The sequence below is a fragment of the Bos grunniens genome, chromosome 29 (genome assembly GCF_055505025.1).
Source record: "Bos grunniens cultivar Pamir isolate PY7600 chromosome 29, Bosgru_T2T1.0, whole genome shotgun sequence".
NCBI classification, from domain to species: Eukaryota; Metazoa; Chordata; class Mammalia; order Artiodactyla; family Bovidae; genus Bos; species Bos grunniens.
In genome coordinates, this window is record NC_141193.1 from 9,676,189 (window position 1) to 9,696,495 (window position 20,307).

At 40.3% G+C, this 20,307-nt stretch overlaps 1 protein-coding gene across 2 annotated transcripts in view; it reads left to right on the top strand.

Annotated features, from left to right (window-relative positions):
* Positions 1–4,852: 4,852 nt before the first annotated feature.
* Positions 4,853–20,307, top strand: part of LOC147341989 (solute carrier family 22 member 10-like) — a 35,782-nt gene continuing 20,327 nt past the window's right edge. For both annotated transcript variants that reach the window (XM_086384498.1, XM_086384499.1), the window contains exon 1: positions 4,853–5,524. In XM_086384498.1, the coding sequence (XP_086240624.1) occupies positions 5,123–5,524 (402 nt within the window). In that variant the 5' untranslated portion in view covers positions 4,853–5,122. The remainder of the gene's footprint in view (positions 5,525–20,307) is intronic.

A 20,307-nucleotide genomic window follows, 5' to 3' on the forward strand; every position in this document is an offset into this window, starting at 1 on the left:
ATAAAGCACTCATCCAAAGGATAAAAGATGATGCTGTGAAAGTGCTGCACTCAATATGGCAGCAAATTTGGAAAACTCAGCAGTGGCCACAGGACTAGAAAAGGTCAGTTTTCATTCCAATCCCAAAGAAAGGCAATGCCAAAGAATGCTCAAACTACCACACAATTGCACTCATCTCACATGCTGGTAAAGTAATGCTCAAAATTCTCTAAGCCAGGCTTCAGCAGTACATGAACCGTGAACTTCCAGGTGTTCAAGCTGGTTTTAGAAAAGACAGAGGAGCCAGAGATCAAATTGCCAACATCCACTGGATCATGGAAAAAGCAAGAGAGTTCCAGAAAAACATCTATTTCTGCTTTATTGACTATGCCAAAGCCTTTGACTGTGTGTATCACAATAAACTGGAAAATTCTTCAAGAGATGGGAATACCAGGCCACCTGACCTGCCTCTTGAGAAACCTATATGCAGGTCAGGAAGCAACAGTTAGAACTGGACATGGAACAACAGACTGGTTCCAAATAGGAAAAGGAGTACGTCAAGGCTGTATATTGCCACCCTGCTTATTTAACTTATATGCAGAGTACATCATGAGAAACACTGGGCTGGAAGAAGCACAAGCTGGAATCAAGATTGCTGGGAGAAATATCAATAACCTCAGATATGCAGATGACACCACCCTTATGGCAGAAAGTGAAGAGGAACTAAAAAGCCTGTTGATGAAAGTGAAAGAAGAGAGTGAAAAAGTTGGCTTAAAGCTCAACATTCAGAAAACAAAGATCACGGTATCTGGTCCCATCACTTCATGGGAAATAGATGGGGAAACAGTGGAAACAGTGTCTGACTTTATTTTTCTGGGCTCCAAAAGCACTGCAGATGGTGACTGCAGCCATGAAATTAAAAGACACTTACTCCTTGAAAGAAAAGTTATGACCAACCTAGACAGCATATTAAAAAGCAGAGACATTACTTTGCCAACAAAAGACCATCTAGTCAAGGCTATGGTTTTTCCAGTGGTCATGTATGGATGTGAGAGTTGGACTATAAAGAAAGCTGAGCACAGAAGAATTGATGCTTTTGAACTGTGGTGTTGGAGAAGACTCTTGAGAGTCCCTTGGACTTCAAGGAGATCCAACAAGTCCATCCTAAAGGAGATCAGTCCTAGGTGTTCATTGGAGGGACAGATGTTGAAGCTGAAACTCCAATACTTTGGTCACCTGATACAAAGAGCTGACTCATTTGAAAAGACCCTGATGCTGGGAAAGATTGAGGGCAGGAGGAGAAGGGGACGACAGAGGATGAGATTGTTGGATGGCATCACCGACACAATGGACATGGGTTTGGGTACACTCCGGGAGTTGGTGATGGACAGGGAGGCCTGGTACTGTGGTTCATGGGGTGGCAAAGAGTCGGACACGACTGAGCGACTGAAATGAACTGAACTGAACATCCAAAGGAAACAGAACACACTTTCTTCCAATGACCACATGGAATATTCTCCAGGAATGATCAGTTTTGGCCACAAATCAAGCCTTGATAAATTTAACAAAATTGAAATCATATCAAGAATCTTTTCCAACTACAATGCTGTGAGATTAGAAAAAAACTGAAAAAAAAAAAAAACATAAACACTAAAAGGTAAAACAAAATGTTATTAAGCAACCAGAGGATCAGTGAAAAAAAAAATCAAAAAGAAAATCAAAAAACACCTAGACAATTGACAATGAAAACATGATGATCCAAAAGATATGAAACATAGCAAATGCAGTTCTAAGAGGGAAGTTTATAGCAATGCACTCTAACCTCAAGAAACAGGAAAAATATCAAATAAACAACCTAAACTCACACCTAAACCAACTAGAGAAAGAAGAACAAACAAACCCCAACGTTAGTAGAAAGAAAGAAATCATAAAGATCACAAAAGAATTAAATGAAATAGAGACAAAGAAAATAAAAGCAAAGATCCATTAAACTAAAAGTTGGTTCTTTGAGAAAATAAACAAAATTGATAAATCTTTAGCAAGACTCCTCAAGAAAAAAAAAAATGGGGGTGGGAGGGAGGACTCAAACCAATAAAATAGAAGTTACAAGGGACACCACAGAAATACAATGTATGGCAATGAAATGGACAAACTAGAAGAAACTGACAAATTCTTACAAAGGTACAGCTTTTCAAGACAAACCAAGGAGAAACAGAATATATGAACAGAACAATTACAAGTATTGAAATTGAAACTGTGATTAACAATCCCCCAACAAACAAAAGTCCAGGAGAGATAACTTCACAGATGAATTCTATCAAATATTTAGAGAAGAGTTAACACTTACCCTTTAGAAACTCTTCCAAAAAATTGTAGAGGAAGGAACTTACCTGGTGGTCTAGTGGTTAAGACTCTGTGCTTCCACTGCAGAGGGATCGGGTTTCACCTCTGGTCAGGGAACTAAGATCCCACATGCCACACAATGTAGACCCAAAAAAAAAGTAATAAAAAAATTATAGAGGAAGGAACACTCCTAAGCTCATACTACGATACCACCATCCCTCTGATACCAAAACCAGACAAACATCACACACACACAAAAGAAAAAATTACAGGCCAATATCACTGATGAACATAGATACAAAAATCCACAACAAAATAGTAGCAAACTGAATCCAACAACATATAAAAGGATCATACACTATGATCAAGTGGGATTTATACAAGGTATGCAGAATTTTTCAATATCCACATATCAATCACTGTGATATGCAGTGATTGATATGCAGTGATTAAATCTCAAACAATGCAGAAAAAGCTTTTCATAAAATTCAACACAGGTTTATGACTAAAGACACTTCAGAAGATGGGCATAGAGGGAAACTACTTCTACATAATGGGCTTTCTTGGTGGCTCAGTTGGTGAAGAATCCTCCTACAATGCAGGAGACACGGGTTTGATCCATTGGTCAGGAAGACCCCCTGGAAAATTAAATGGCTACCCACTCCAGGATTCTTTCCTGGAGAACTCCATGGATAGAGGAGCCTGGAAGGCTTCAGTCCATGGAGTCACAAAGAGTGGACATAACTTAGCGACTGAAAAACAACAAAAGGTTTTTCATAACTTTCTGTCTAAGAAGCAAGCATCTTTTAGTGTCATGGCTGCAGTCACTGTCCACAATGATTTTGGAGACCAAAATCAGAAAATCTGTCACTGCTTCCATTTTTTTCCCCTTCACTTTGCATGAAGTGATTGGACCAGATGCCATGATCTTAGTTTTTTTAAAGTTGAGTTTCAATCCAGCTTTTACACTCTCCTCTTTTACCCTAATATTGTTCATGGGGTTCTCAGGGCAAGAATACAGAAGTGGTTTGCCATTCCCTTCTCCAGTAGACCACATTTTGTCAGAATTCTCCACGATGACCTGTCCATCTTGGGTGGCCCTACACGACATGGCTCCTAGTTTCATTGAGTTAGACAAATAGGAAAATGAGTAAGTCAAGACTATATTGTCACCCTGCTTATTTAACTTACATGCAGAGAACATCATGAGAAACGCTGGGCTGGAGGAAGCACAACCTGGAATCAAGATTGCTGGGAGAAATATCAATAACCTCAGATATGCAGGTGACACCACCATTATGGCAGAAAGTGGAGAAGAACTAAAGAGCCTCTTGATGAAAGTGAAAGAGGAGAGTGAAAAAGTTGGCTTAAAGCTCAGCATTCAGAAAACTAAGATCATGGAATCCAGTCCCATCACTTCATGGCAAAAAGATGGAGAAATAGTGGCTGACTTTATTTTTGGTGGCTCCAAAATCACTGCAGATGATGACTGCAACCATGGAATTAAAAGACGCTTACTCCTTGGAAGAAAAGCTATGATCAACCTAAATAGCATATTAAAAAGCAGAGACATTACTTTGCCAACAAAAGTGCATCTAGTCAAGGCTATGGTTTTTCCAGTAGTCATGTATGGATGTAAGAGTTGGACTTTAAAGTAAGCTGAGTGCCAAAGAATTGATGCTTTTGAACTGTGGTGTTGAAAACTCTTGAGAGTCCCTTGGACTGCAAAGAGATTCAACCAGTCCATCCTGAAGGAAATCAGCCCTGAATATTCATTGGAAGGACTGATGCTGAAGCTGAAACTCCAATACTTTGGTCACCTGATGCAAAGAACTGACTCATTGGAAAAGACCCTGATGCTGGGAAAGATTGAAGGTGGGAGGAGAAGGGGACAACAGAGGATAAGATCGTTGGATGGCATCACCGACTCAATGGGCATGAGTTTGAGTAAACTCTGGGAGTTGGTGATGGACAGGGAGGCCTGGCATGCTGCAGTCCATGGGGTCGCAAAGAGTCGGACACCACTGAGGGACTGAACTGAACTGAACTTTTACCCTCATCAAGAGGCTCTTTAGTTCTTCTCCACTATCTGCCATTAGAGTGGCATCTGCGAATCTGAGGTTATTGATATTTCTCCCAGAAGTCACGATTCCAGTTCATGATTAATCCAGATTGGCATTTCACATTATGTACTTTGCATATCAGTTAAATAAGCAGAGTGACAACATACACCCTAGTTGTTCCCCTTTCCCAACTTTGAACCAGTTAGAAATTGCATCATACGCCACTTTAATTAAAAGCAAAGGATTGTATTTTCTTGAGTAGTGTGTTGTTACAGAACAAACAAGAAAAAAACCATTTGTTTTCTTCTCTTTCCTAGAATAGTCTTTGTGTCTCTCCAGTTCCGTTTTTTAGAAACGACTGAAGACTGTGTAGCTTACTTTAAGGTTATTCAAAGGTCACGTACATGACAAAGTCCTATGCCAGTTTCACAAAATCACAAAGGACAAACACATTCAGAGAGTAAATATTTAAACAGATTTAATATTCATGAGATACAGATATCTTTGGTAAATAATTTTCTCTATAACTTTGCTAAAAAGCAACCACCCCATGCTTTCAAAAGGACTAGGGAAACTGATTCCATTGCTCTGTTACAGTAGTGAGGTGGGTTAGACCCAGGCATGAGAAACTGGCATGAGGTCGCATAGACTTAGTGTGAATTAAAGAAAACATTTTCTCCCCTTGAACTTCTCTCTGTAAAGTCATTTTGACTCCTCTTGAATATCACCTGTTTGCAATGGCCTTTGAGGAGCTCCTGGATAAAGTTGGTGGCCTGGGGAAATTCCAGATACTTCAGATGGCTTTAATTTTCCCTTCTTTCATGATAGTAGTCTGTCACTCACTGTTGGAGAACTTCACTGCAGCCGTTCCTGGTCATCGCTGCTGGGTCCACATCCTCGATAATGCCACTGTCTCTGATAATGACACTGGGATCCTCAGCCCTGATGTCCTCCTGAGAATCTCCATCCCACTGGATTCAAACTTGAAACCAGAGAAGTGTCGTCGTTTCCTCCACCCCCAGTGGCAGCTCCTTCACCTGAATGGGACTTTCCCCAACATGACTGACCTGGACACAGAGCCCTGTGTGGACGGCTGGGTGTATGACCACAGCTTGGTCTCCTCCACCATCGTGACTGAGGTAAAGGCCCAATTTACTTCTTATAAGTGTAGGTGTATACTCAGTCATGTCCTGAACATACAGTCGTGTCCTGAGTCATATCCTGTTTGAAAGTAAAAGTTAGTCACTCAGTCGTGTCCAACTCGTGACCCCATAGACTGTAGCCCACCAGGCTCCTCTGTCCATGGAATTCTCCAGGCAAGAATACTGGAGTGGGTTGCCATTACCTTCTCCAAGCGATCTTCCTGACCCAGGGATCGAACTCAGTTCTTCCTCATTGCAGGCAGACCCTTTACCAACTGAGCCACCAGGGAGTGCTCCTATCCTGTTTAGAATAACATAAATGAATTCTGAAGAAGATCAGCCCTGGGACTTCTTTGGAAGGAATGATGCTAAAGCTGAAACTCCAGTACTTTGGCCACCTCATGCGAAGAGTTGACTCATTGGAAAAGACTCTGATGCTGGGAGGGATTGGGGGCAAAAGGAGAAGGGGACGACAGAGGAAGAGATGGCTGGATGGCATCACTGACTTGATGGACGTGAGTCTGAGTGAACTCCGGGAGTTGGTGATGGACAGGGAGGCCTGGCGTGCTGCGATTCATGGGGTCACAAAGAGTCGGACACGACTGAGTGACTGATCTGATCTGAAACAGGGTTCAAGTCTTCAGCCACTGAGTAGATAATGTAGCCAGCTTCCTTTCATACTTTTAGTAAGGAGTGATTGATTATCCTTTTAATTGCCAAGCACTTTATTCTTTTTAATTTATTTATTTACTTTAATTGGAGGATAATTACTTTACAATATTGTGATGGTTTTTGCCATATATCAGTATGAATTGGCCATAGGTATACATGTGTCCCCTCCATTCTGAAGCCCCCTCCCATCTCCCTCCCCACCCTATCCCACCAGGTTGTCACAGTGCACTGGCTTTTCATGCCCTGTGTCATACATCAAACTCACACTGGTTATCTATTTTACATATGGTAATTTTAAAAACCCAGAAATAATCAAATGGGACTTAAATAAACTTAAAAGCTTTTGCACAAAGAAGGAAACTATAAGCAAGGTGAAAAGACAGCCCTCAGAATGGGAGAAAATAGTAGCAAATGAAACAACTGACAAAGAATTAATCTCCAAAATACACAAGCAGTTCATGCCACTCAATACCAGAAAAACAAACAACCCAATCAAAAAGTGGGCAGAGGCTGAGGACAAGATGGGAGAGGAGTAGGTGGAATACATCTCTCTCCACGGATATATCAGGAATACACCTTCAAACACAGAAGTGCATGCAGAACACCAGCTGAGAGCAGACAGGAGTACCTGACCAGCAGAAAAGAATATGTAGAACCATGCAAAACTCGGTAGGATGAAGGAACTAGGGGGGAAAATAGGAGTGTTAGTAGGACTGGACCTGCCCTTGGTGGGAGGGGGAACTGAAGCAGGGGTCCAGTCCCCACAGTGGGACAGTTGTCCGAGTCAGAGGAGAAACATTTAAGGCTGAGAGTGAAACAGCTGATCTGTGGCAGCCTAAATGGAATGAGAATCAGACAGTCCTTGCTGCAGCCATACATACCTCAGACAGTAACACTGGTCTTCTGGAAGGCGCAGCAGCTGGGAGCTGGAGTTTAGGGATTGTGGTGCACTCCCAGGGCGAGGGCTGCTGTTGACTGTGGAGAGACTGAGGGGATGTGAGGGAGGAGATTGTGGTGGGAAATGCCGGTGGAGGAAAGCTCGGCAGCCATGGAAGCAAGGTGATACTGCTGAGTCACATGTAGGGGGTGAAGCCATTACCATAGCCTCTCTCTCCCCACACACCAGCATTGGCAGCTGAACAATAGACAGCCTGGTCTATCAAATGCCTGACGCACTGAACTAGAGTAGGACCCCATCCAGGGTGCTCCTTTCGGTGACTGATATGCCAAACTACAGAGTAGGACCCCAGCCAGGGGGACCCCTCTATGTGCCTGATTCACTGAACAACAGAGAGGGACCCCAGGCAAGGGAGCCCTCTAAGTGCCTGCATAAGCAGAGCAATGGAGAAAGACTGGCCAAAGAGACCTGATCGCCAGCTACAAGAAGCTTGAAGAAAGACTCTGATAGGGCCATAACTCCTGTGACAGAGGCAGTCAGTGTCCCTGCACACGTGGCACCAGCAGGGTCCCCACAAGCCAAGAAGCTGTGCTGCCTTCACGCTCAGCTCTCACTGGGGCAGAGCTGCCACAGGCAAAAAAAGTCTGGTGTCTATGCACGCAAGATCACTTCTGTCGTGTCCAACTCTGCGACCTTGTAGACTGTGGCTTGCCAGGGTTCTCTATCAGAGAGGGTGTTCTTCAGGCAAGAATATTGGAGTGTATTGGCCAAAACTGGTTGCCATACCCTTCTAGAGCACTATATTTCCTGCTGCCCTAGCCGCCAACCCACCTGAGTACTTGGTGCTGCCAGAATCCCTGCAACTGCAGTACCTCCACACCTGGCCCTCACAGGAGCAAACCCAAACCCTCCAGGACAGCCTCAGAGCTAAACCCCAGTGGACAATCCACATGTAGAGGTGGATTGTGGATTTCAAAACCACAATTGAAACCCAGGGACAGTGTAGCTAGGGAAAAAGACCCAAAACTTTCTCACCAGCTGTACAAGCTCCAAAGTAAATCCACATGATCAACTAAGCAGACTCTGTGTCTATGGAATATATCAAAGGTCATTGAGAGTTCCCACAAAAGAAAACACACTAGTTCTGATAGCTGTGGACATTGAAGGCAAGAACATACAGGAGTAGGACCAGATTAGAATTTGAGCTGCCCCCACAGCAGGTCCAGAGATTAGCACATGTTGGAGGGCATCCTAGGCAGATAAGGTGAACTGTGATTCCCAGGGAGAGAAACTGACAGCAGTGACTCAAGAAAAACATTTACCATTCTTATTTTTTTACTTGTTCTGTAGATTCTTTTGGATTTTTTTTTCTTTTCTTCCCCTTTGTTGTAGTTGTTGATTTTTTCGGCACTAAGAAATCCAATTAAGTTTTTGAGCTTTTTTTTTTTCCAGTAACATTTTTTATTGTTGTCATAAACCTCTGCCTCTACATTGGGCTTTTGAAGTTCTGTGGAGTTTTCCTCTTTTCTTTTCTCTTTTTTAATTTTTTAAACCTATTATTATGTTTCTGCATTGATTCCTCTATTTGCTATTCCTACTGTTCTTTTACCCTTGTATCAATCTTTAATGTATACAAATTTTCTTTGTCTACCTCTATTTAACTTTGCACAGCTATTTTTTCTTTTCTTTCTCTCCTTTCCTCTCAACATATTTGTTAGATTTATTTTCATTGCTTTATTTCCCAATTGGCAACTTGCTTTAGTTTTGTTTTCCAGTTTGTGCTTTAATTACTTTTGTTCTAGTAGATATAATTTTCTGTTTCCTTAGTTTACCAGGTCAATCTACTGTACTTTATTTTTATTGGACTGTTTTGATTTTGCTTGTGGGAGTATATGTATATGTGTATTCAGTCACATTTTCTATCATTGTTATAAACCTCTGCCTCTATGTTGGGCTTTTGCAGCTCTGTGAAGTTATCCTTTCTTTTCCTTTTTTCTTTCTTCTTCCATTTTTTCGTTTTCTCTTTTTTATAATTTTAATTTTTTAAGCCTATTATATTTTTTGTACATTTATTCCTTTGTTTGCCTTTCCTACTGTTCTTTTCCCCTTGCAGTTAATCTTTAATGTATGTAAAACTTCCTCATCTACCTCTATTTAACTTTGCATATCTATTCTTTCTTTTCTTTCTTTCCTTTCCCCTCAATATATTTGTTAGTTTTGTTATCATTGCTTTATTCCCCACTTGGCTGGCACCTTGCTTTAATTTTGTTTTCCAGTTTGTGCTTAAGTTAGTTTTGTTCTTAACTGGTAAATGTAATTTTTTATTTCTTTTGTTCACTGGGTCAATCTACTATACTTTATTTTTGTTAGACTGTTTTCACTTTGCTCGTGGGTATATATGTATATGTGTATATTCCATTATTTTAATTATTATTTTCCTGATTTTGTAATTTCCATTTGTCTGTGGTTCATCTTTGGTTTCTTGGTTTTTGATATTTGTTTTAATCTAACTTTATGCCATAACAAGCCACTTGTGGAATCTTTGTTCCTGACCAGAGATCAAGCCCTGAGCTTTTGGAATGGGAGCACTGACTCCAAGGCCTTAGACTACCAGAGAACTAATCCTAGGGAGTATCAAATAGTGAGAACTCACTCAAAGTAAACCACTTGAATACAAGAACCAGCATCACCCAATCACCAATAGAACCCTGTGAAAGATGCCTCATCTAAACAACAAACAAGACAAAAATACAAACCTAATCATCATCAGACAGGATTATCACCTCACTCAGCCTTGCCATTAGAGGGAAGACAAACAAACAAAAACTCAGCACAAATCTCACCCTATACGAAGCTCACACAAACCACTGGACCAATCTTAGGAGGGCAGAAACAAAAAGGAAAACAGAATTCAACCTTCTTCAAGGAAAGAATTCAACTTTCCTTGAGGCCTTGGAAAAGGATACCTCAAACACAATAACTTAAAAAAAATAATAATGAAAAGGAAGAGAAATACTGCACAAATGAAGGAACAAACTAGAAAAACAGAAGTCCAAATAAATGAAGAGGAAATGGGAAAAATACCTGAAAAATAATTCAGAATAATGATAGTAAAGATGATCAAATACCTTGAAAATAAAATGGAGAAAATGCAGGAATCAATTAACAAAGACCTAGAAGAATTAAGAATAAACATACAGAGACAAGCAACACAATTACTGAAGTCAAAAATACTCTAAAGCAATCAATAGCAGAATATGTGAAGCAAAAGAATGAATTAGTGAGCTGGAAGATAAAATAGTGGAAATAAGTTCTGAAGAGCAGAATAAAGTTAAAAGAATGAAAAGAGCTGAGAACAATCTCAGAGACCTCTAGGACCACATCAAATGCACCAGCATTCCAATTATAGGGGTCCTAGAAGAAGAGGAAAAGAAAGGATATGAGAAATTTTTTGAAGAGATTATAGTTGAAAATTCCCCAACATGGAAAAGGAAATAGTCAATCAAGTCCAAGAGGCACAAAGAGTCCCATACAGGATAAACCCAAGGAGAAACATGCCAAGACACATACTAATCAAGCTAACAAAGACTAAACACAAAGAATATTAAAAGAAGTAAGGGAGAAGCAACAAGTAACATACAAGGGAAACCCCATATGCTTAACAGTTGATCTTTCAGCAAAAACTCCACAGGCCAGAAGGGAAGAGCAGGATATATTTACAGTACTGAATGGGAAAAATCTACAGCCAGGATTACATACCCAGTAAGGATCTCATTCAAAATTGATGGAGAAATAAAAAGCTTTTCAGATAAGTAAAAGTTAAGAGAATTCAGTACCACCAAAGCAGCTTTACAACAAATGTTAAAGGGACTTATATAATCAGGCAATACAGGAGAAGAAAAAAGATCTACAAAATCAACCTCAGACAATTAAGAAAAGGGCAATCAGTTCACTTCCGTCCCTCAGTCGTGTCCGACATTTTGTGACCCCATGAATCGCAGCATGCCAGGCCTCCCTGTCCATCACCATCTCCCAGAATTAACTCAAACTCACGTCCATCGAGTCGGTGATGCCATCCAGCCCTCTCATCCTCTGTTATCCCCTTCTCCTCCTGCCCCCAATCTCTCCCAGCATCAGAGTCTTTTCCAATGAGTCAACTCTTCGAATCAGGTGGCCAAAGTACTGGAGTTTCAGCTTTAGCATCATTCCTTCCAAAGAAATCCCAGGGCTGATCTCCTTCAGAATGGACTGGTTGGATCTCCTTGAAGTCCAAGGGACTCTCAAGAGTCTTCTCCAACACCACAGTTCAAAAGCATCAATTCTTCGGCGCTCAGATTTCTTCACAGTCCAGTTCTCACATCCCTACATGACCACTGGAAAAACCATAGCCTTGACTAGATGGACCTTTGTTGGCAAAGTAATGTCTCTGCTTTTGAATATGCTATCCAGGTTGGTCATAACTTTCCTTCCAAGGAGTAAGCGTCTTTTAATTTCATGGCTGCAGTCACCATCTGCAGTGATTTGGGAGCCCAAAAAAATAAAGTCTAACACTATTTCCACTGTTCCCCCATCTATTTCCCATGAAGTGATGGGACCAGATGCCATGATCTTCATTTTCTGAAAGTTGAGTTTCAAGCCAACTTTTTCACTCTCCTCTTTCACTTTCATCAAGAGGCTTTTTAGTTCCTCTTCACTCTCTGCCATGAGGGTAGTGTCATCTGCATTTCTGAGGTTATTGATATTTCTCCTGGCAATCTTGATTCCAGCGTGTGCTTCTTCCAGCCCAGTGTTTCTCATGATGTACTCTGCATATAAATTAAATAAGCAGGGTGACAATATACAGCCTTGACATACTCCTTTTTCTATTTGGAACCAGTCTGTTGTTCCATGTCCAGTTCTAACTGTTGCTTCCCGACCTGCATATAGGTTTCTCAAGAGGCAGGTCAGGTGGCCTGGTATTCCCATCTCTTGAAGAATTTTCCAGTTTATTGTGATCCACACAGTCAAAGGCTTTGGCATAGTCAATAAAGCAGAAATAGATGTTTTTCTGGAACTCTCTTGCTTTTTCCATGATCCAGCAGATGTTGGCAATTTGATCTCTGGTTCCTCTGCCTTTTCTAAAACCAGCTTGAACATCTGTAAGTTCACGGTTCACGTATTGCTGAAGCCTGGCTTGGAGAATTTTGAGCATTACTTTACTACCATGTGAGATGAGTGCAATTGTGTGGTAGTTTGAGCATTCTTTGGCATTGCCTTTCTTTGGGATTGGAATGAAAACTGACCTTCTCCAGTCCTGTGGCCACTGTTGAGTTTTCCAAATTTGCTGCCATATTGAGTGCAGCACTTTCACAGTATCATCTTTCAGGATTTGAAATAGCTCAACTGGAATTCCATCACCTCCACTAGCTTTGTTCAAAAAGGCAATAGGAACATGTATATCAATAATTACTTTAAATGTAAATGGATTAAATGCTCCAACCAAAAAACAGACTGGCTGAATGGATACAAAACAAGACCCATATATATGCTGTCTACAAGAAACCCACTTCAGACCTCAAGACACATATAGACTGAAATTCAGAGGATGGAAAACATATTCCATGCAAATGGGAAGCGAAAGAAAGCTGGAGTAGCAATCCTCATATCAGACAAAATAGACCTTAAAATAAAGAGGCTTCCAAGAGATAAGGAAGGACACTTCATAATGATCAAGGGATCAATCCAAAAGGAAGAGATAACAATTGTACATATCTATGCACCCAACATAGGAGCACCTCAATACATAAGACAAACACTAACAGGCATAAAGGGAGAAATTGACAGTAACACAATAATGGTAGGAGACTTTAACACCCCACTCACATCAATGGACAGATCATCAAAACAGAAAATTAATAAGTAAACACAAATCTTAAACAATGCATTAGATGAGATGGATCTCATTGATATCTTCAGGACATTCCATCTGAATGCAGAAAAATACATCTTCTTCTCAAGTGCACATGGAACATTCTCCAGGATAGACAACATCTTGGGTCACAAATCAAATCTCAGTAAATTTAAGAAAATTGAAATCATATCAAGCGTCTTCTCCATTGACAACGCTATGAGACTAGATATCAATTACAAGAAAAAAAAAACAGTAAGAAACACAAAAACATGGAGATTAAACAACACGTTTCTAAATAACCAGCAGGTGACTGAAGAATCAAAAGGGAAATCAAAAAATTTCTGGAAACAAATGACAATGAAAACACGACAACTCAAAACCTATGGGATGCAGCAAAAGCACTTCTAAGAGAGAAATGTATAGCAGTACAATCTTACCTCAAAAAACAAGAAAAACATCGAATAGACAACCTAACTTTACACCTAAAACAACTGGGAAAAGAACAAAAAGCCCCAAAATTAGTAGAAGGAAAGAAATCATAAAGATATGAGCATAAATAAATGAAAAATAAATGATGGAAACAATAATAAAGAATTCTAAAACTAAAAGCTGGTTCTTTGAGAAGATAAACAAAATTGCAAGCCTTTAGCCAACTCATCAAGAAAAAAACAGAAGAATCAAATCAACAAAATTAGAAATGAAAAAGGAGAGGTTGCAACAGACAGTGCAGAAATACAAAGGATTATAAGAGACTATTATGAACAACTATATGGCAATAAAATGGATAACCTGGAAGAAATGGACAGATTCTTAGAAAAGTTCAATCTTCCAAGACTGAACCAGGAAGAAACAAATTATGAACAATTACAAGCACTGAAATTGAAGCTGTGATCAAAAATCTCCCAAAAAACAAAAGCCCAAGACCAGATGGTTTCACAGAAGAATTCTATCAAGCATTTAGAGAAGAGCTAATACCCATCCTTCTAAAACTCTTTCCAAAAACTGCATATGAAGGAACACTGTCAAAGTCATTCTACAAGCCCACCATCACCCTGATACCAAAACCAGACAAAGACAACACAAAAAAAGAAAACTACAGGCCAATATCACTGATGAACATAGATGCAAAAGTCCTCAACAAAATTTTAGCAAACAGAATTCAGCAACACATCAAAAAGCTCATACACCATGATCAAGTTGGGTATATTCCAGAAATGCAAGGATTCTTCAATATACACAAATCAATCAATGTGATACACCATATTAACAAACTGAAAGACAAAAGCCATACGACAATCTCAACAGATGCAGAAAAGGCCTTTGACAGAATTCAGCACCAATTTGTGATTAAAACTCTTCAAAAAGTGGGCATAGAAGAAAGCTACCTCAACATAGTAAAGGCCATAGATGATAAACCTACAGCAAACATTATTCTCAATGGTGAAAAACTGAAACCATTCCACCTAAGATCAGGAAAAAGAGAAGGGTGTCCACTTTTGCCACTGTTATTCAACATAGTTCTGGACCACCTACCTACAGCAATCAGAGAAGAAAAAGAAATAAAATGAATCCAGGTCAGAAAAGAAGTAAAGCTCTCACTGTACATAGAAAACCCTATGACATGATACTGTACATAGACAGATGGCATGATACTGTACATAGAAAACCCTAAAGATGGTATCAGAAAATTACTAGTTAATCAGTGAATTTAGCAAAGTTGCAGGATACAAAATCAATGCACAGAAATCACTTGCATTTCTATATACTAACAATGAAAAATCAGAAAGAGAAATTAAGGAATCCATTCCAGTCACCATTATAACAAAAAGAATTAAATATCTAAGAATAAACTTACCTAAGGAGACAAAAGAACTGCACACAGAAATTATAAGACACTAATGAAAGAATCAAAGATGACATAAACAGATGGAGAGATATTCCATGTTCTGGGTAGGAAGAATCAATATTGTGAAAATGACTTACTACCAAATGCAGTTTACAGATTCAATGCAATCCCTGTCAAATTACCAATGGCATTTTTCACAGAACCAGAACAAAAAATTTCACAATTCATATGGAAACATAAAGACCCTGAATAGCCAAAGCAGTCTTGAGAAAGAAGAATGAAGCGGGAGGAACCAATCTTCCTGACTTCAGATTATACTACAAAGCTACAGTCATCAAGACAGTATGGTACCGGCACAGAAACAGAAATATAGACCAATGGAACAGGACAGAAAGCCCAGAAATAAACCCATGCACCTTTGGGTAACTTATTTTTTAAAAAGAAGGCAAGAAGATAAAATGGGACAAAGACAGCCTCTTGAAAAATGGTGCTGGGAAAACTGAACAGCTACATGTAAAAGAATGAAATTATAACACTTCCTAACACCATACACAAAGATAAACGCAAAATGGATTAAAGACCTAAATGTAAGACCAGAAATTATAAAACTCATGGAGGAAAACATAGGCAGAACACTCGATGACATAAATCAAAACAAGATCCCCTATGAACCACCTCCTAGAGTAATGGAAATAAAAACAAACAACACATGTACCCCAATGTTCATCGCAGCACTGTTTGTAATAGCCAGGACATGGAAGCAACCTAGATGTCCATCAGCAGATGAATGGATAAGAAAGCTATGGTACATATACACAATGGAGTATTACTCAGCCATTAAAAAGAATACATTTGAATCAGTTCTAATGAGGTGGATGAAACTGGAGCCTATTATACAGAGTGAAGTAGGCCAGAAAGAAAAACACCAATACAGTGTACTAACACATATATATGGAATTTAGAAAGATGGTAACAATAACCCTGTGTACGAGACAGCAAAAGAGACACTGATGTATAGAACAGTCTTATGGACTCTGTGGGAGAGGGAGAGGGTGGGAAGATTTGGGAGAATGGCATTGAAACATGTAAAATATCATGTATGAAATGAGTTGCTAGTCCAGGTTCGATGCATGATACTGGATGCTTGGGGCTAGTGCACTGGGACGACCCAAGGGATGGTATGGGGAGGGAGGAGGGAGGAGGGTTCAGGATGGGGAACAGATGTATACCTGTGGTGGATTCATTTTGATATTTGGCAAAACTAATACAATTATGTAAAGTTTAAAAATAAAATAAAATTTAAAAATAAAAAACAAACAAAAGTAAACAAGTGGGACCTGATTAAACTTAAAAGCTTTTGCACAGCAAAGGAAACTATAAGCAAGGTGGAAAACAACCCTTAGAATGGGGGGAAATAATAGCAAATGAAATAAGTGGCAAAGGATTAATTTCCAAAATATAAAAGCAGGGAGCATGTATACCTGTGATGGATTCATTTTGATGTTTGGCAAAACTAATACAATTATGTAAAGTTTAAAAATAAAACTAAAAAAAATTAAAAAATAAAAACATTTTCCTCATAAAAAAAAAAAAAAAAGCAGCTCATACAACTCAATACAAGAAAAACAGACAACCCAATCAAAGAGTGGGAGAAAGACCTAAGCAGACATTTCTCCAAAGAACACATACAGATGGCAAACAAACACATGACAAGATGCTCAGCATCACTCATTATTAGAGAAATGTAAATCAAAACGACAATGAGATATCACCTCACACCAGTCAGAATGGCCAAAATCAAAAAGATTACAAGTAATAAATGCTGGAGATGGTGTGGAGAAAAGGAAATGCCCTTGCACTGTTGGTGGAAATGTAAATTGATACAGCCACTATGGAAGATGGTATGCTTCTGCTGCTGCTGCTGCTGCTGCTAAGTTGTTTCAGTCGTGTCCAACTCTGTGCAATCCCAGAGATGGCAGCCCACCAGGCTTCCCCATCCCTGGGATTCTCCAGGCAAGAACTGGAGTGGGTTGCCATTTCCTTCTCCAATGCATGAAAGTGAAAAGAGAAAGTGAAGTTGCTCAGTCGTGTCCGACTCTTAGCGACCCCATGGACTGCAGCCTACCAGGCACCTCCATCCATGGGATTTTCCGGGCAAGAGTACTGGAGTGGGTTGCCATTGCCTTCTCCAGGAAGATGGTATGGAGATCCCTTAAAAAACTAGGAATGAAACCACCATATGACCCAGAAATCCCACTCCTACACATATACCCTGAGGAAACCAAAATTGAAAGAGACACATGTATCCCATTGTTCACTGCAGCACTATTTACAGTACCTAGGTGAAATCCCTTATGATTATACAGTGAAAGTGAGAAATAGATTTAAGGGCCTAGATCTGATAGATAGAGTGCCTGATGAACTATGGAATGAAGTTCGTGACATTGTACAAGAGACAGGGATCAAGACCATCCCCATGGAAAAGAAATGCAAAAAGGCAAAATGGCTGTCTGGGGAGGCCTTACAAATAGCTGTGAAAAGAGAAGCAAAAAGCAAAGGAGAAAAGGAAAAATACAAGCATCTGAATGCAGAGTTCCAAAGAAGAGCAAAAAGAGATAAGAAAGCCTTCCTCAGTGATCAATGCAAAGAAATAGAGGAAAACAACAGAATGGGAAAGACTAGAGATATCTTCAAGAAAATCAGAGACACCAAGGGAACATTTCATGCAAAGATGGGCTTGATAAAGGACAGAAATGTATGGACCTAACAGAAGCAGAATATATTAAGAAGAGATGGCAAGAATACACAGAAGAACTGTACAAAAAAGATCTTCACAACCCAGATAATCACGATGGTGTGATTACTCATCCGGAGCCAGACATACTGGAATGTGAAGTCAAGTGGGCCTTAGAAAGCATCACTACGAACAAAGCTAGTGGAGGTGATGGAATTCCAGTTGAGCTATTTCAAATCCTGAAAGATGATGCTGTGAAAGTGCTGCACTCAATATGGCAGCAAATTTGGAAAACTCAGCAGTGGCCACAAGACTGGAAAATATCAGTTTTCATTCCAATCCCAAAGAAAGGCAATGCCAAAGAATGCTCAAACTACTGCACAATTGCACTCATCTCACATGCTAGTAAAGTAACCCTCAAAATTCTCCAAGCCAGGCTTCAGCAATATGTGAACCGTGAACTTCCAGATGTTCAAGCTGGTTTTAGAAAAGGCAGAGGAACCAGAGATCAAATTGCCAACATCCGCTGGATCATGGAAAAAGCAAGAGAGTTCCAGAAAAACATCTATTTCTGCTTTATTGACTATGCCAAAGCCTTTGACTGTGTGGATCACAATAAACTGTGGAAAATTCTGAAAGAGATGGGAATACCAAACCACCTGACCTGCCTCTTGAGAAACCTATATGCAGGTCAGGAGGCAACAGTTAGAACTGGATATGGAACAACAGACTGGTTCCAAATAGGAAAAGGAGTACATCGAGGCTGTATATTGTCACCCTGCTTATTTAACTTATATGCAGAGTACATCATGAGAAACACTGGACTGGAAGAAACACAAGCTGGAATCAAGATTGCCAGGAGAAATATCAATAACCTCAGATATGCAGATGACACCACCCTTATGGCAGAAAGTGAAGAGGACCTAAAAAGCCTGTTGATGAAAGTGAAAGAGGAGAGTGAAAAAGTTGGCTTAAAACTCGACATTCAGAAAACGAAGATCATGGCATCTGGTCCCATCACTTCATGGGAAATAGATGGGGAAACAGTGGAAATCGTGTCAGACTTCATTTTGGGGGGCTCCAAAAGCACTGCAGATGGTGATTGCAGCCATGAAATTAAAAGACGCTTACTCCTTGAAAGGAAAGTTATGACCAACCTCGATAATATATTCAAAAGCAGAGACATTACTTTGTCAGCAAAGGTCCATCTAGTCAAGGCTATGGTTTTTCCAGTGGTCATGTATGGATGTGAGAGTTGGACTGTGAAGAAGGCTGAGCACCAAGAATTGATGTTTTTGAACTGTGATGTTGGAGAAGACTCTTGAGAGTCCCTTGGACTTCAAGGAGATCCAACCAGTCCATTCTGAAGGAGATCAGCCCTGGGATTTCTTTGGAAGGAATGTTGCTAAAGCTGAAACTCCAGTACTTTGGCCACCTCATGGGAAGAGTTGACTCATTGGAAAAGACTCTGATGCTGGGAGGCATTGGGAGCAGGAGGAGAAGGGGATGACAGAGGATGAGATGGCTGGATGGCAAAACTGACTCGATGGACATGAGTCTGAGTGAACTCCAGGAGTTGGTGATGGACAGGGAGGCCTGGCATGCTGCGATTCATGGGGTCACAAAGAGTCAGACACAACTGAGTGACTGAACTGAACTGAACTGAACTGAACTGAAGGGCTTCCCTGGTGGCTCAGACGGTAAAGCATCTGCCTGCAATGTGGGAGACCCGGGTTCGATTTTAGGGTCGGGAAGATCCCCTGGAGAAGGAAATGGCAATCCACTCCAGCACTCTTGCCTGGAAAATCCCATGGACAGAGGAATCTGATAGGCTGTAGTCCATGGGGCTGCAAAGAATTGCACACGACTGAGTGACTTCACTTTCACTTTCAGAACATGGAAGCAACCTAGACGTCCATCAACAGATGAATGGATAAAAAAGTTGTGGTACATATACACAATAGAATATTACTCAGCCATAAAAGGGAACCCAACTGAGTCAGTTCTAATGAGGCGGATGAACCTAGAACCTATTATACAGAATGAAGTGAGTCAGAAAGAGAAAGATAAATAAATACCATATTCTAACTCATATATACGAATCTATAAAAATGGTACTGAAGAGTTTATTTACAGGACAACAATGGAGAAACAGACATAGAGAATAGACTTATGGCCATAGGGAGAAGGGAGGAGAGGGTAAAATGTATGGAAAGAATAACTTGGAAACTTACGTTCAGTTCAGTTCAGTTCAGTTCAGTTTAGTCGCTTAGTCGTGTCATGAATTACAGAACGCCAGGCCTCCCGGTCGATCGCCAACTCTCAGAGTTCCTTCAACCTCATGTCCATCGAGTCGGTGATGACATCCAGCCATCTCATCCTCTGTCGTCCCCTTCTCCTCCTGCCCCCAATCCCTCCCAGCATCAGAGTCTTTTCCAATGAGTCAACTCTTCGAATCAGGTGGCCAAAGTACTGGACTTTCACCTTCAGCATCAGTCCTTCCAATGAACACCCAGGACTGATCTCCTTTAGAATGGACTGGTTGGATCTCCTTGCAGTCCAAGGGACTCTCAAGAGTCTTCTCCAACATCACAGTTGAAAAGTATCAATTCTTCGGTGCTCAGCTTTCTTCACAGTCCAACTCTCACATCCATACATGACCACTGGAAAAACCATAGCCTTGACTAGATGGACCTTTGTTGGCAAAGTAATATCTCTGCTTTTGAATATGCTATCTAGG